General features: G+C 42.2%; 1 protein-coding gene across 1 annotated transcript in view; it reads left to right on the plus strand.

Moving 5' to 3' along the window:
• LOC126240398 (class E basic helix-loop-helix protein 22-like) overlaps window positions 1–18032 on the plus strand; it is a 1429918-nt gene that overhangs the window by 485108 nt on the left and 926778 nt on the right. The window contains exons 3-4 of the mRNA XM_049947922.1: window positions 4548–4681; window positions 11169–11262. Of these exons, the coding sequence (XP_049803879.1) occupies window positions 4548–4681; window positions 11169–11262 (228 nt within the window). The remainder of the gene's footprint in view (window positions 1–4547; window positions 4682–11168; window positions 11263–18032) is intronic.

Raw genomic sequence — 18032 nt, forward strand, 5'->3', positions numbered from 1 at the left:
GGAGCAGATTAGTCAGGAAGAATCAATACGCAAAGAAGTGGGATACGGAAGTACTAAGGAATGACGAGATACGTTTGAAGTTCTCTAACGCTATAGCTACAGCAATAAGAAATAGCGCAGTAGGCAGTACAGTTGAAGAGGAATGGACATCTCTAAAAAGGGCCATCACAGAAGTTGGGAAGGAAAACATAGGTACAAAGAAGGTAGCTGCGAAGAAACCATGGGTAACTGAAGAAATACTTCAGTTTATTCATGAAAGGAGGAAGTACAAACATGTTCCGGGAAAATCAGGAATTCAGAAATACAAGTCGCTGAGGAATCAAATAAATAGGAAGTGCAGGGAAGCTAAGACGAAATGACTGCAGGAAAAATGTGAAGACATCGAAAAAGATATGACTGTCGGAAGCACAGACTCAGCATACAGGAAAGTCAAAACAACCTTTGGTGACAGTAAAAGCAACGGTGGTAACATTGAGAGTGCAACGGGAATTCCACCGTTAAATGCAGAGGAGAGAGCAGATAGGTGAAAAGAATACATTGAAAGCCTCTATGAGGGTGAAGATTTGGCGGATGTGATAGAAGAAGAAACAGGAGTCGATTTAGAAGAGATAGGGGATCCAGTATTAGAATCGGAATTTAAAAGAGCTTTGGAGGACTTACGGTCAAATAAGGCAGAAGGGATAGATAACATTCCATCAGAATTTCTAAAATCATTGGGGGAAGTGGCAACCAAACGACTATTCACGTTGGTGTGTAGAATATATGAGTCTGGCGACATACCATCTGACTTTCGGAAAAGCATCATCCACACAATTCCGAAGACGGTAAGAGCTGACAAGTGCGAGAATTATCGCACAATCAGCTTAGCAGCTCATGCATCGAAGCTGCTTACAAGAATGATATACAGAAGAATGGAAAAGAAAATTGAGAATGCGCTAGGTGACGATCAGTTTGGCTTTAGGAAAAGTAAAGGGACGAGAGAGGCAATTCTGACATTACGGCTAATAATGGAAGCAAGGCTAAAGAAAAATCAAGACACTTTCATAGGATTTGTCGACCTGGAAAAAGCGTTCGACAATATAAAATGGTGCAAGCTGTTCGAGATTCTGAAAAAAGTAGGGGTAAGCTATAGGGAGAGACGGGTCATATACAATATGTACAACAACCAAGAGGGAATAATAAGAGTGGACGATCAAGAACGAAGTGCTCGTATTAAGAAGGGTGTAAGACAAGGCTGTAGCCTTTCGCCCCTACTCTTCAATCTGTACATCGAGGAAGCAATGATGGAAATAAAAGAAAGGTTCAGGAGTGGAATTAAAATACAAGGTGAAAGGATATCAATGATACGATTCGCTGATGACATTGCTATCCTGAGTGAAAGTGGAGAAGAATTAAATGATCTGCTGAACTGAATGAACAGTCTAATGAGTACACAGTATGGTTTGAGAGTAAATCGGAGAAAGACGAAGGTAATGAGAAGTAGTAGAAATGAGAACAGCGAGAAACTTAACATCAGGATTGATGGTCACGAAGTCAATGAAGTTAAGGAATTCTGCTACCTAGGCAGTAAAATAACCAATGACGGACGCAGCAAGGAGGACATCAAAAGCAGACTCGCTATGGCAAAAAAGGCATTTCTGACCAAGAGAAGTCTACTAATATCAAATACCGGCCTTAATTTGAGGAAGAAATTTCTGAGGATGTACGTCTGGAGTACAGCATTGTATGGTGGTGAAACATGGACTGTGGGAAAACCGGAACAGAAGAGAATCGAAGCATTTGAGATGTGGTGCTATAGACGAATGTTGAAAATTAGGTGGACTGATAAGGTAAGGAATGAGGAGGTTCTACGCAGAATCGGAGAGGAAAGGAATATGTGGAAAACACTGATAAGGAGAAGGGACAGGATGATAGGACATCTGCTAAGACATGAGGGAATGACTTCCATGGTACTAGAGGGAGCTGTAGAGGGCAAAAACTGTAGAGGAAGACAAAGATTGGAATACGTCAAGCAAATAATTGAGGACGTAGGTTGCAAGTGCTACTCTGAGATGAAGAGGTTAGCACAGGAGAGGAATTCGTGGCGGGCCGCATCAAACCAGTCAGTAGACTGATGATTAAAAAAAAAGGGTGTACCCTGAAAGATCACATAAATAATTATGAAATAAGAAAAGAATTAATTAATATATTCTGCACGAGTGAAAGAATACAAGAAGGGTAACAAAATGGAAGAAGCATATTGAAAGAATGTGGACGAAAAGAACAGTCAGACGTGTCATAAACTATAGACACTCAGGAAAGAGACGTGTAGGAAGACCAAGAAAAAAGTGACTTTTGTGAAGACGAAGAGGCTATAAGCCTAATCCTATAAGTGAAGAAGCAGACGAAGTAAGTTTTTCTTCATCGCGACAGTACATCAGTTCAGACATCCATTATAGCCATGGGAGACATCAATGAATTAAGGCACTAACTGCTTTCTCATGCATCGTATTCCCCAGATCTATCCCCCTCTGATTATTTTCTGTTTCCAAACTTGAAGAAATTGTAACCTCCCCCTCTCTTATCGACCTTAATGACAGTGAAAAATTAAACCGCGTGTACCTAATGGAAATTTGGGAAAAGCAATCGTCACCGAAGTTAATCTGTCGGTAAAGAGGGAGGAAAGGGTTACATCTAAACGAAAGGAAAAATGCAAATAAAACTGGTGGAAATTAATTTTGAAAAGGGGTAAAGTTAATAAAGAAAGTAAATGTGCGGCCATTACGTTAACAATTAACTAGCGGTAATTAGATATTTGAGATTTGGGGAAAATTACGGTCGCCAGTCCTATGGACAATTACCATAGTAACTGAAAAAGAAAGGTTATTATACATATAATTAGCACTAGAAGCGTGGCAACTGAAGGTTGACACATGTAGTGTGAAAACTGAAAGTTTGTCAGAAGTAATAAATTTCGCTACACTCTGACTTAATTTAGCAAAAGAATTAATAAAACCGGAAAATTGAAAGTTAATTTAGTGACTGAAATTAATAGTGAGCTTTCTTTCTTAAGCACATCGAAATTCAGTAAAATACGGTTAGTCTTGGACTACCTCAACAATCATTTCAAAAGCTACTTGAATCTACGCAATTTAGAAATAAGAGATTTAGCTTTGAACTTGAATTAAATGATTCTGAACAATTAACAATAGTAAAATTTAGTACGTGCCAAGCTGAGCTGCAGTCACAGGTAAGCTAAAATACGGTAACAAAACTCGCACTCTTAATTTGTGCTTGCGTAATCTAAATATTGTAGCCAGCTATGAATACTTAAACTGAACTTTGAAATTAAAACAGTGAAATGGAATGATTGTACTTTAATGCTGGCGTCTGAATTTCAACGACACTCGGGTTCATTTCGGAAAAGGAAGGGACCCTGCTTGGTAATGCAATTGGGACAATGAGCAACAAAGGTTCATGCTAAGTAGCTGTAATTTTGTGATGCAACAATTTTAAAAGTTTGAAAAGCTGAGGTCTGCCATACAGTTCTAAAACTTTACGTGCTTCCAGTCTTCCTTGTTGGTTGATTGAAGGTTTGAAGCCGTCGATCGAGGATGTGGCGACAGTCACTCATTGTCGGCCGTCGCTGTTGCAGAAGCTGGATGTTGGCGCGCCTTCTTCTCGACACGGTCACCAGACGAAACGGGCTCTTGATGTGCGCCAGCTAATGCTTCCCGTCCGCGACACCATGTCAGAAACTATCATCGCAAGTCGAGCGCAATTACATGCTGCTAAACCCCGAAAGCGCGGCAACTCGCGGGAGCGTCACACCACACACCTGCTCCACTCGCTACTCCAGCCAGACTCCAACTGCCCTGCCCGCGCTCCACGCGGCAGAGTTAACACTACCAAAGATCCTACACACTTTGATTCTTCACACGACCTATCGATGTAATCGTTCGATAGCAGTTTTCCCTAGGCAAGACCCAGCGTAAAAATACAAATAATATTTACGAAACAAACCAATTATACATCGACATAAATGCATAAATATATCTGTACAAATAGTAAAACAAGTACAATATGTAAAGACACAGAAATGTCATATATTCAGTTAACAAAAATAAGCAAAACAAATTTATAGTACAATAGATGGAAATAGGAGGATATGCATTTCCGGCGTTACAAAATGACTTGGTAGAGAAAGATATGCCGAGAATGAGGGGGTAGAGTGTGCACTTGATGACTATTTTGCACAGCTCGACGGCTCTAATTACAAACGGGCTATCTAAGCTGTTGAACATAGCGGGGAAAAGTACATCGAGCTGAAAAGAGACTGTAGAGAAATAAATGTGTTTTTTCCCAAAATTTCGTTAGGTCGAGTACTTCTGGGACAGCCCTGATGTGTGAGACCAAACGGTATCCTCACATTCATGTCCCCTCGGAGTCTCACCATATGTTACATTCGTTTCTATCGAGCATTCACCGTGCAGTACAGAACTTGACAGGGCCCCTGGATGCTTGCGGCTGTACCTGGTGGTGGTGAGTGAGTGCGTGCCTTGTTGCAGGTGACGAGCCTTCTGCTGGAGGCGGAGCGGCGGAAGCTGTGGGTGCTGCAGAGGGAGCTGCAGACGGCGCTGGCCGAGGGAGGATCCATCAAGGCCAAGGAGCACCAGCGGCAGGAGCTGCTGCTCGCCATCTCGTGAGTACCAGCACCTGCTCAGTAGCGTCTCGGCCCACTGAGGAACGCCTCACACAACGAATGCCTCAGCCTTTTCATCTCACAGCAGCAACTCAAACCTACGTCCTCAATTACTTGCTGGATGTATTCAAATCTCTGCCTTTCTCTATAGTTTTTACCGTGGAAGTTATTCCCTGGTGTCTTAACACATGTCCTATCATCCTGTCCCTTCTTCTTGTCAGTTTTTCCCATTCCCCATATATTCCTTTCCTCGTCAGTTATGAGGAGAATCGCCTCATTCCTTACCCTGTCAGTCACCAAAAGAAATAATTTCCATAATAAAATCTTTAAAAACAACGCATTCTAGTGGTTACGATGAAATATCAACAAAGTTAATTAAGGCATGTTCTTGTGAGTTTAGTACAATTCTACGTTACTTGTGTAACCAGTCAACTATAATTGGGACATTTCCTGACTGGCTAAAATATGCAGATGTTAAGCCTGCATTCAACAAAGGGGATAAAGAGATACCATAAAACTACAGACCGATTTCACTTTTGCCACCATTCTCAAAAATTTTAGAAAAAGTAATGTACAGGCAGCTTCTCAACCATCTGACCACAAATAACATATTATCGAGAACACAGTTTGGATTTCTGAAGGGTTCTGATATCGAGAAGGCAATTTACACCTACAGTGAAAATGTACTTAATTCATTCAATAACAAGTTACAAGCAGCAGGTATTTTGTGTGATTTGTCAAAGGCATTTGATTGTATGAACCACAACATCCTTTTAAATACACTCCTGGAAATGGAAAAAAGAACACATTGACACCGGTGTGTCAGACCCACCATACTTGCTCCGGACACTGCGAGAGGGCTGTACAAGCAATGATCACACGCACGGCACAGCGGACACACCAGGACCCGCGGTGTTGGCCGTCGAATGGCGCTAGCTGCGCAGCATTTGTGCACCGCCGCCGTCAGTGTCAGCCAGTTTGCCGTGGCAGACGGAGCTCCATCGCAGTCTTTAACACTGGTAGCATGCCGCGACAGCGTGGACGTGAACCGTATGTGCAGTTGACGGACTTTGAGCGAGGGCGTATAGTGGGCATGCGGGAGGCCGGGTGGACGTACCGCCGAATTGCTCAACACGTGGGGCGTGAGGTCTCCACAGTACATCGATGTTGTCGCCAGTGGTCGGCGGAAGGTGCACGTGCCCGTCGACCTGGGACCGGACCGCAGCGACGCACGGATGCACGCCAAGACCGTAGGATCATACGCAGTGCCGTAGGGGACCGCACCGCCAGTTCCCAGCAAATTAGGGACACTGTTGCTCCTGGGGTATCGGCGAGGACCATTCGCAACCGTCTCCATGAAGCTGGGCTACGGTCCCGCACACCGTTAGGCCGTCTTCCGCTCACGCCCCAACATCCTGCAGCCCGCCTCCAGTGGTGTCGCGACAGGCGTGAATGGAGGGACGAATGGAGACGTGTCGTCTTCAGCGATGAGAGTCGCTTCTGCCTTGGTGCCAATGATGGTCGTATGCGTGTTTGGCGCCGTGCAGGTCAGCGCCACAATCAGGACTGCATACGACCGAGGCACACAGGGCCAACACCCGGCATCATGGTGTGGGGAGCGATCTCCTACACTGGCCGTACACCACTGGTGATCGTCGAGGGGACACTGAATAGTGCACGATACATCCAAACCGTCATCGAACCCATCGTTCTACCATTCCTAGACCGGCAAGGGAACTTGCTGTTCCAACAGGACAATGCACGTCCGCATGTATCCCGTGCCACCGAACGTGCTCTAGAAGGTGTTAGTCAACTACCCTGGCCAGCAAGATCTCCGGATCTGTCCCCCATTGAGCATGTTTGGGACTGGATGAAGCGTCGTCTCACGCGGTCTGCACGTCCAGCACGAACGCTGGTCCAACTGAGGCGCCAGGTGGAAATGGCATGGCAAGCCGTTCCACAGGACTACATCCAGCATCTCTACGATCGTCTCCATGGGAGAATAGCAGCCTGCATTGCTGCGAAAGGTGGATATACACTGTACTAGTGCCGACATTGTGCATGCTCTGTTGCCTGTGTCTATGTGCCTGTGGTTCTGTCAGTGTGATCATGTGATGTATCTGACCCCAGGAATGTGTCAATAAAGTTTCCCCTTCCTGGGACAATGAATTCACGGTGATCTTATTTCAATTTCCAGGAGTGTACATTAGAATTCTATGGTGTCACGGGCAGTGCTGCAAAATGGTTCAAGTCATGCCTCGCTAACAGGAAACAGAGGGTGTCAGTGCAAGGGACTGGTGAATTAAGTCATCAGTCATCATCAGAATGGGAAGAAATTACATGTGGTGTCCCACAAGGATCCATCTTAGGGCCATTGCATTTTCTGGTGTACATTAATGATCTCTCATCAGTTACACTGCCAGAAGCAGAATTCGTTTTGTTTGCAGATGACACAACTATTGCAATAAATAGAATAACGAGTGTAGCTCTAGGAAGATCTGCTAATGATATTTTCATGGATATTAATAAATGGTTTAAAGCCAACTCACTGACAGTAAACTTCGAAAAGACTCACTATATGCAATTCAGAACCTCTAAGAGGTTTCCACCCAGCATATGCATAAAGTATGAAGAAGAGCAGATAGAAGAGGTTGACAGTCTTAAATTCCTGGGATTACAACTTGATAATAAATTCAGTTGGGAGGAGCACACCACGGAACTGCAGAAACGCCTTAACAAATCTGTATTTACAATTCGAGTGTTAGCAGACATAGGCGACATAAAAATGGAAAAGCTTGCACACTTTGCTTACTTTCATTCCGTAATGTCGTATGGTATAATATTTTGGGGTAACTCTTCAAGTCAAACAAAAGTTTTCAGAGTCCAAAACCGTGTAATACGTATTATTTGTGGAGTAAATTCACAGACGTCCTGTAGAAACCTCTTCAAAGTACTGGGTATACTAACTACTGCCTCTCAGTATACTGTATTTACTGCTTAATTAAATTTGCCCTAAATAATATATCTCTTTTTCCAACAAGCAGCTCAGTTCATACCAGGAACAAAAATGATCTGCACAAGGACTTAAAAGCACTTACTTTAGCTCAAAAAGGGGTCCACTACTCAGGAACACTCATCTTCAATAATTTTCCAGCAAACATAAAAAATTTAGTTACAAATAAAGATCAGATTAAAAGGAGCCTGAAAGACTTACTAGTGGCCAACTCCTTCTACTCCATTGACGATTTTTTTAATAGAAACAAATGACGTATTGTATATATTCATACTATTAGTATTGTTATTTTAACTTAAAGAAAAATTGACATGTTCCACATCCACGAGGATCTCCTCAGCATGGATCTATGGAACGAAAAACTAATCTAATCTATCTAATTTCCAACATTTTTCTGTAGCACCACATCTCAAAAGCTTCGATTCTGTTCTGTTCCGGTTTTCCCACTGTCCATGATTCACTACCATATAGTACTGTACTCCAAACTATATTCTCGTAAATTTCATCCTCAAATTCTGGCCTTGTTTGATACTAGTAGACTTCTCTTGGCCAGCGATGCCCATTTTGTCTCTGCTAGTCTGCTTTTTATGTGCTCCTTGCTCCGTACGTCGTGGGTTATTTTGCTTCAAGGAAGCACAACTCCTTAACTTCATCTATCACGTCATCACCAATTTTGACGTTAAGTTTCTCGCTATCTGCTACTCCTCATTATTTACTCTTAATCGAAATTGTGTATTGATTAGACTGTTCATTCCATTCAACAGATCTTATAATTGCCGGCCGCGGTGGTCTCGCGGTTCTAGGCGGGCAGTCAGGAACCGTGCGACTGCTACGGTCGCAGGTTCGAATCCTGCCTCGGGCATGGATGTGTGTGATGTCCTTAGGTTAGTTAGGTTTAAGTAGTTCTAAGTTCTAGGGGACTGATGACCACAGCAGTTGAGTCCCATAGTGCTCAGAGCCATTTGAACCAAAGATCTTATAATTCTCTTCACCTTCGCTGAGGATAACAGTGTCATGAGCGAATCTTTTCATTGATATCCTTTCCCCCTGAATTTGTATTCCACTCTTGAACCTTTCCTTTTTTCTATTTATTTCCGTCATTGCTTTTCGGTGTATAGACAGGAGAGTAGGGGCGAAAGGCTGCAGCGCTGTCTTACACCCTTTTTATTACGAGCACTTTGTTCTTTGTCTTCCAAGCTTATTTTTCCCTCTTGGTTCTTGTCTCTTGCATATCACCTGTTGTACCCTGTAGCTTACTCCTATTTCTCCCAGAATTCCGAACCTTACATTTTACATTGTCGAATACTTTTTCCATGTCGACATATCTTATGAGCGTGTCTTCATTTTTCTCCAGCCTTTCTTCCATTATTGAGGGCAACTTCCTCTCCGGTGCCTTTATCTTTCCTAAAGCCAAATTGATCGTCGTCTAACATATCCTCAGTCTTCTTTTCCATTCTTCTGTATATTATTCTTATCAGCAATTTGGATGCAAGAGCTGCTCAGCTGATTGTGGGATAATTTTCGCACTTATGGGTTCTTACTATCTTCGGAATTGAGTGGGTGATGTTTTTCCGAAAGACTGATGGCGTATCACCTGTTCCATACGGTCCACACATGTACAGACCTACCGGAACAGACGTTTTGCTGCCATTTCTGCCAGTGATTTAAGAAATTCTGATGGAGTTTTATTTCTCCTTCTGCCCTACTTGATCTCAAGTGCTCTAAAGATTTTTTTAAATTGTAACTCTAATATTGTATTCTCTATCTCTTGTCAATCAACTCCAATTTACTGTCCCGTCACGTCATCGGACAGTTCCCCCTCTCTTAGAGGCCTTCAGCTTACTGTTCCCACCTATACGTTCTTTCTTCTGGAATTCCTATTGTACTCTTAATGTTACCGACTTAGCTTTTAATTACACGGAAGGTTGTTTTTACTTTCTATATGCTGAGCCAGTCTTTCTGAAGACCATTTGTTTTCGATTTCTTCATATTTTTCCCGCCACTGTTTCGACTTGGCTTCCCTGTTCTTCCTATTTATTTCATTTCTAAGTGGTATATATTACTGTATTCCTGTCTGTCCTTGAACGTTTTTGTATTTCCTTCTTTCGTCAGATAATTGGAACGTTTCATCCGTCACCCAAGATTTCTTCATAGTTATCTCCCTAGTAATTATGTTTGTCTGTCCAACATCTGTGATTCCTCTTTTTAGATATGCCCAGTCCTCTTCAACTGAACTGCCTGGAGTAGTATTCCTTACCGCAGTATCCGCATCTTTAGTGAACTTCTGATGCGCCTCATCATTCGTCAGGACTTCATTTATGCCACCTCCTTACAGACTGATTCTTACTATTCGCTTGAACTTCAGTCTCCTCTTCACCGTTACTAGATTGTGATGTTAATCTATATCTTCTTCTGGGTAAGCCATAGAATCCAGTATTTTGTTTCTGAATCTCTGTCTGATCAGCATGTAATCCAACTGGAATTTTCCTTTACCTCCAAGCCATTTCCAAATATCTCTTCCCATTTTCCGATTTTTGGACAATATATTTGCCATTCGTAATTCAATTAGTTTTGCTCCTCTTTCACTCCTACTAGCAAATCCAGTCCTCACATAACCCTTTCTTATATTGCTTCCCCTGCAACTGCATTCCAATCCCAATGACTATTAGATTTTTATTTCGCATTGAATAGTGAATTATCCTTTAAATTTCCTCAAATTCGTTTTCTATCTTTTCATCTTCTGTTTGCGACGTCGACATATATGCCTGAAGTGTTTTTGTCGGCGTCGGTTTGTTGTCGAATCTGATGAGGGTAAATGGATCTGCGCACAATGGGACTTGACATCTGAAGCCATCAGTCCCCTAGAACTTAGAACTACGTAAACCTAACTAACCTAAGGACATCGCACACATCCATGCCCGAGGCAGGATTCGAACCTGCGACCGTAGCGGTCGTACGGTTGCAGACTGAAGCGCCTAGAACCGCTCGGCCACAACCGCCGGCTGATGAAGGTAACCTTGTTACTGAGGCAGTCACTGTACCTCACACTTTATGCTACCTTCCTTTTAATAACGACTCCTACTCTCTTTATACCATTTTCTACTTGTCCGAACAACCCTGAGGCAACACATCTCTCGTAGTGACACACAGCACAAGTTCTGCAATGCTTACAGGTGACGCAGTTGCCATAGACTGCCCTTATCCCCCACACTTTAGAAACTTGTTCTCTTTCCGCTAGAAATACATTGCAGACAATCCAAAGTATTCATATCATAACGTATTCCTGTATCACAACTTTCAGTATTAAAGTTTCAGCTATATGCAACATTCATTTCGACCACTGTATAAACATAGTTTACACAGAAATGGGCTCTTCGTTTTCTCCATGTTACTTCACCGTTACAGTATTACAGCTAATGTTTAGCCGGTTTTTGCTTTAAAATGAATCACTGTTAAGGCCTCTGTTGTGCGCAGGCGCATCCAGGCGCAGCACGACCACCTGGAGAAGGAGTACGAGCAGCACGCCATCGGGGTCCTGCGCTGCTCCAACACCAGGGGCTCCGGCAAGGTGAGTCTCGCCGCCACAGCGAGCTACAGCTTCCGTTACACTGGTCCGACAATTTTCTGAGAAAGCCGAGACAGCGTAGTTTGTGTTATCTCTGTCGCAAGCGACCGCTGCACAGCCTCGAGCAACACGACCCGATCACAGCAAATTGAGAACGGACGACGGCCGATTAGACGTAAAGGAAATACAAGTGGGCACTTCGTATAATCAAGCCGTCCACTTCAATGGACAGTATGCGTGGCACATATGACGCTATTCCTCGTCGCTCCGACTATTGCCTCGTCGCTCTCGTCTAACAATAATCGTGTATGTGGAATAATCGGGTCTACTGCCGGATGTTTGTGTCGCTCTGGCACAATATTTCGGCCACGTAACTCGTTGCCTTCTTCAGGTAGTACCTGAGACTATCGTAGTGGAGGATCTGGACAAGATCCTCTCGTTGCCTTCTTCAGCTGCTACCTGAGACTGGACAAGATCCTCCAACACGGCATTCTCAGGTAGCAGCTGAAGAAGGCAACGAGTTACGTGGCCGAAATATTGTGCCGGAGCGACACATACATCCGGCAGTAGACCCGATTATTCCACATGTCAAGATCTCGCCGGGAAAGCCTGAAGAGTTACAATAATCGTGTGCATTAGTTGTCTGAATCGTTTCTCGTCTGACGATGATCAGAGAAAATTTAAAAGTACCCGACCAACAACTTGCACTTCCCTTAAGAAGAAATACATATATCACATACAGGACGTGTTACATAAAATCTACGGGCATGATAATGTAATACTCCTGTTCCCTTCTTTGTCGTGCAATCGCGAAAGTACGCGTATGGTTGTCGGAACTAAAACTAAAACGTCGAGTGCGCAGCAGTGCGGTAACGACGTCACTGAATACTGTGACTGTGTTCCGATATATCGTCATTGTCGGAGCACTCGCCTGTCGTGGTAGGTGCTGGGATCCAGCGTGTTCCACATGCTTTCACGTTTTCGTCGATTCTACGGAGGGAAAGTGGCTAAGACAAATCACCAAGAATGTATCCACAATGATTACATATACCCACGTGTTTGTAACCTACCTACACCTTTCGGTATACAAGCATTCGACCGTGATTAAATGTACCTAAATATCGGATAAGGCATTTCCAAAGAATAGAATCGAAAAAATGTGGGAAAGTATACAGGTAATCGTAATTATAGAACGTACATAGGTTGCCTTAATAACGATCGAATACAGTTTTTTTTTATTATGGAGATAAGTTTTGATTAGTTCTCCGAATTTGTTACTATACGTGAAAGCTTAATTCTTAAATGAAGTAAGACGTTCGTCGGTACTAAAATGGACAATAGTTTTGATATAAAGTGTGCTGGACTGAATTTGAACTTGTAACAATGATACATACGTGGGCGACAACGTCATGAGATACTTGGGAGCTCAACTGAATATGCCAAGTATCACAGACTTTAGATGTTGCGTTACTACTATATCCAAACCTTTGGAATCACGTGAAATCGCAACTAACTGACTTACTGCCTCAAATGACTTGGTAATCATTAAGAAGTGTGACCTCTAGGTAAGGCTCACTGTAACAGTATGTAACTTACTTTTCAGAGTCAAACTTCATTACCAAAAACTGTAACAATTAAGTGTAAATGACGCCACAGTTAGCAGCAATATAATGAAGCAACACCGAAAATACTGAAAGCCGAGATCGACACAAAAAATCACTGAATACATGAAACTGATTAGCATATTTGAACCATAAAACAAAACTTAATGTAGTTATGTCAGATTCACTACTTGCAAAAATTAATTATCTTCTATTTTCAAAAGGTCATTAAAATTATTATAGTACCAGAGTCATCCCTAGCTTTGATTAACCAGCAACAGCCACTTTATGACGAAAGTACATTTCATACTCTTAAATTACAGGCTTCTTCTTAATAAACGTAAACATGGTCCGTTGTAGGCTGTCACGCGATATTTATTTAATTGTGCGATTAGCTAATTTCGACTAAGCGGCATTGTCAAGCATATTTCTATCACCTGAATTTCATGTCATTTTTCCAATGACTTGTAATTACGATTCAAATGTGATACACAGTTGTTAGGATAACAGCAAATGGGTCCTGCTTACGGCAATCACGACTTAGGTGAATAAACTGCATAGGGTTAGGATTCAAGTTTTACACACGCAGTATATTGTCCGATAAATGATTTTACGGCAATAAGTCTTATACGTTTTAATAGTCTGAGATGGTAAACAGTCTTAATCGAGGTGAAGCTGTTGGTGTGACGTAATAGTTTGGTGGCAACAGTAATTGAGCGAAGGCTCTCCTTCCAATTGTGTATTCTTTGGCCATACGGTACTGCTCTGTTTATAACTCTCTTCAAGCCTCTTCTTTAATATGCCTTTTACCGTGGCCCGCAAACTGCATGCCCATAACATCCACAAAGAATTGATTCGTGCATTGTCACCACGCTGTCGACATACATTCGTTTTTGCTCGCGCTTTTCTTGCAGTCACGTAGCTTCCAAACTCTTTCAAAAGCAACTTCTGTCTGTCTGCTCGCTCTTTCGTGTAGGCCACAGCTCCTGTAATACAAAGCAAGGCCCGTTTACGCGTCTCTACTTGCAACATTTATAAAATCGTTAACAGTCCTCTATAGGATGATATGACCGTTGATTGTCTTTGACAGGGAAATCGCATTGACAAAGAGGGGAATAAGTTTAGCTGTTGGAGACTTATATGCTGTTTTCAAAATACCGTGTGCAGAATCACGGTTTGGGGGGAGGGGGGGGGGGATGGAGGTGGGGCATCTCGGTGCTCGGTTTCTATTTGAGCCAGGAACATGGAGTAAAATGTTTTAGGTTCAGCCCGGACCAGAGGCCATTTATGTTGCAGTATATTAAGCAAGGTTTGAACGAAGAACCAGAGCTAGTGCCCAGGCAAGTTGTGCGAATCGATTACTTCCTTTTGCTACAGATTTTAATTGGGCTGAAATTATTGCTCAGCTAATGGCACCATTAGTACGTGCACCGTTTGGGTTTTACGTGCAAAAACACTCATTCTCGTTTCGTATTTTACGTGCAAAAACAGTCACCCTTAAATAACTCCGGACTGGGGCGAAACTGATGGTTCACCGGTGCATCGCACGTTGGTCTAAGGTAATTTCTAACCGTTTAAAAAAATGGGATTATTTTGAAGCGCGCCACTGCTATACTTTAAACTTTTACGAATCGGTTCAAACGTTGCACGGAAATTGATAAATAGATAAAGTTAAAATGAATTTTTTTGTTCCACTCATTTTTATCCAATGTCATGGTACAATGGTTTAAAGTCGAGATACATTTAGCACGTAAAATTCGTTCTTAGGTGAAATGAGTGCGCGGTAACAGTTTAAAGTGAATCAAATAAATTTAAAAATGCATTCTTACGATAATATTCAAAACTCGCTTTCAGAAATTTGCTTTCTTCTAATTTGAGGCGCAAAAAAAAAAAAAGTGAGTTTGTTACGCATGCCACTTGTATGTTTTAAACTTGTGCGAATCGGTTCAAATTTTGTTAGAAGGTAGACAAAAAATACACGTGATTAAAGGTCGTTCTGTTGTTTTGTGAAAGCTTTATACGTTGGCGCAATAAAAGCAGCGTGGTTATAAAGACAATAAAAAAAACCTATACCGGATCAGTCGCCGTCCGAGTACACAAAAATCTAAATCGGTTGCCAAGCTATGGAGGGCTAACATCAAAATTTTGTTACAGTAATGTTAAGACCAGAATAAAAGAAAATGCTACTATCATGGCACAAAAAAGGCGAATATGTCCTGGACAGAGTTAGGGACGTAGCAGAAGGGAACAAACTTATCGACTTGTGTGGCAACTTCAGAGACATTTAAATCAAAACATGTTGACATATTCGCGCTTTTTTACTTGTTAGTGTTAAAAACCCATGCCATGTATACAATGCATCATTTCAAGTAAAGTAACATGACACATGATGTCATGTGCACTATGGCTGGCGAATATTCTGGATTTTGGGCACAGTATCAGCGGCTTTAACCTATAAATTGTAGGGAGCAAGTGTGCCAACGCCTTGCAGCTAAGAGATCTCACTGCGCTAAGGAGGAAGGTTTAACTCATAAAAAGAGCGAGTGTGTCAAGATGTTTTGATTTAAATGTCTTTAAAGCTGCAAGATAAGTCGAAAAGCTAGTTTACATCTTTTATATCCCTAACTCTCCACAGGATATATTCGCCTTTTGTGTTATTATAGAAGCATTTTTCTTTCTGGTAAAAGGCACGGATAATTTTGGAATCACTGTGTAAGGTTTCTATATGTTTCTCGCCACTGTAAATAATTCACCTTTACTGTACTGGGACAAAGATGCTTTAGCGCGCTGCACGAGTAGTGGATAAGATCGTTCATTCTGTGTTTAACGTTGAGTATGGAGCGCCTGGTCGCCAGTGAGTTGTGCAGCGGTGGGGCATTCTCATTAAAGGCATAGCAGCGAGCAGTTTTTTAGGGAAGGAGATCTGATACTTGTGAACCTGGGAGAAATTCTCTGGAATAATTTATTATGGAGATGAAAACTTGTTTATGAAGCTACAGTATTGATTGTATTGATGGAGAAGATTTAGAAGGAACATTTCTAGGTAACCCATGCACGCGCAAGAATGAAATGTTCGTTTGTCATAACTGTCAATTCAAGGAAGTCTTGGTCCCTTAGATAACTAATAATATTCATGACTTGTGTTAATATGATCTCTTTCTACATCTACATCTACATGGATACTCCGCAAATCACATTTAAGTGCCTGGCAGGAGGTTCGCCACCTTAGCCGCGCGGAGAGGCCGCGAGGTTTGAGGCGCCATGTCACGGATTGCGCGGCCCCTCCCGCCGGAGGTTCGAGTCCTCCCTCGGGCATGGGTGTGTGTGTTATCCTTAGCGTAAGTCTAGGGACCGATGACCTCAGCAGTTTGGTCCCTTAGAAATTCACACACATTTGAACCACCATAACAATTCTCTATTATTCCAATCTCGTAGAGCGCGAAGAAAAAACGAAAACCTATCTCTCTGTGCAAGCACTGATATCCCTTATTTTATTCTGGTGATCGTTTCTCGCTATGTAGGTCGGCGTCAACAAAACATTTTCCCATTCGGAGGAGAACGTTGGTGATTGAAATTTCGTGAGAAGATTCTGCCACAACGAAAAACGCACGTTCATCCCAAATCCTGTATCATTTCAGTGACTCTCTCTCCCCTATTTCGCGATAATACAAACCGTGCTGTACATCTTTGAACTTTTTCGATGTACTGCGTCAATCCCATCTGGTAAGGATCCCACAATGCGCAGCAGTATTAAAGAGGACGGACAAGGGTAGTGTAGGCAGTCTTCTTAGTCGGTCTGTTACATTTTCTAAGTTTCCTGCCAATAAAAAGCAGTCTTTGGTTTGCCTTCCCCAAAACACATTCTATGTGGCCCTTACAATTCAAGTTAATCGTAATTGTAATTCCTAGGTATTTAGTTGAATTTACGGCCTTTAGATTTGACTAATTTATCGTGTAACCGAAGTTTAACGGAGTCCTTTTAGCACTCACGTGGATGACCTCACTGTTTTCGTTATTTAGGGTCAACTACCGATTTTCGCAACATACACCTATCTTTTCTAAGTCGTTTTGCAATTTGTTTTGATCTTCTGATGACTTTTCTAGTCGATAAACGACAACGTCATCTGCAAACAAATTAAGACGACTGCTCAGATTGTCTCCCAAATCGTTTCTACAGATAAGGAACAGCAAAGGGCCTATACCACTACCCTGAGGAACGTCAAAAATCACTCCTGTTTAACTCGACAACTTTCCGTCAGTTACTACGAACTGTGACCTCTCTGAAAGGAAATCACGAATCCAGTCACATACCTAGGAGGATATTCCATAAGCACGCAGTTTCACTACAAGCCGCTTGTGTGGTACAGTGTCAAAAGCCTTCCGGAAATCGAGAAATACGTAATCAATTAGAAATCCCTTGTCAATAGCACCCAACACTTCGTGCGAGTCAAGAGTTAGTTGTGTTTCACAAGTACGATGTTTTCTAAATCCGTGTTGACTGTGTGTCAATATATCGTTTTCTTCGTGGTTTTTGTTTTCATTATGTCATAAATTACGCAACTGGTTGAAGTGTCTGTAATGACTTAACGAAAGAATTTTGTAATTGTTAGAGTCTTCTTATGCTTTAAAGTCGTTTTTGACAACAATCAGAGTTTAATTTTTCATGAACGCTTTTCGTTAAAGTAAAACCCTCTTCCTTCATTCTTAGTAAAGATTAAATTAACTTGTCGTGTTTGCATTGCACCTTACGCCACAGGCAACCACAGCTTGTATCTAACAAGCGATGGAAGTTTAGTAGTGAGTAGATTATTTTTCTTTAGCTGCTGCATTTGCTGATTTCAATTTGCTTTAGAGAACCGCAGTACGCTAGATAGAAAACAACGTGCTGGGCAAGAGGTAAGTTACTTTTCGTTCAAGCGAGACATCACTTTACGTTCTTGTGAGCAAACGGTACATGGTCACAATTTTCAGGTGTTGTACGAAGTAAGCCGCAGTATGGTGTAAGTTATGGTGATTCTCGTGTACGACTGTGATGGTGTTATCCTAACGCATTACGTTCCTCCACGGCAGACCGTCAATGCACGGTATTACTTTTCGTTTTCGGATCATCACCTGCGACCAGCTTTGCGAAAGAAGCGGCGACACTTTCTGCGCGACCCACCCATCATTTTG

The sequence above is a fragment of the Schistocerca nitens genome, chromosome 1 (assembly GCF_023898315.1).
Source record: "Schistocerca nitens isolate TAMUIC-IGC-003100 chromosome 1, iqSchNite1.1, whole genome shotgun sequence".
NCBI classification, from domain to species: domain Eukaryota; kingdom Metazoa; phylum Arthropoda; class Insecta; order Orthoptera; family Acrididae; genus Schistocerca; species Schistocerca nitens.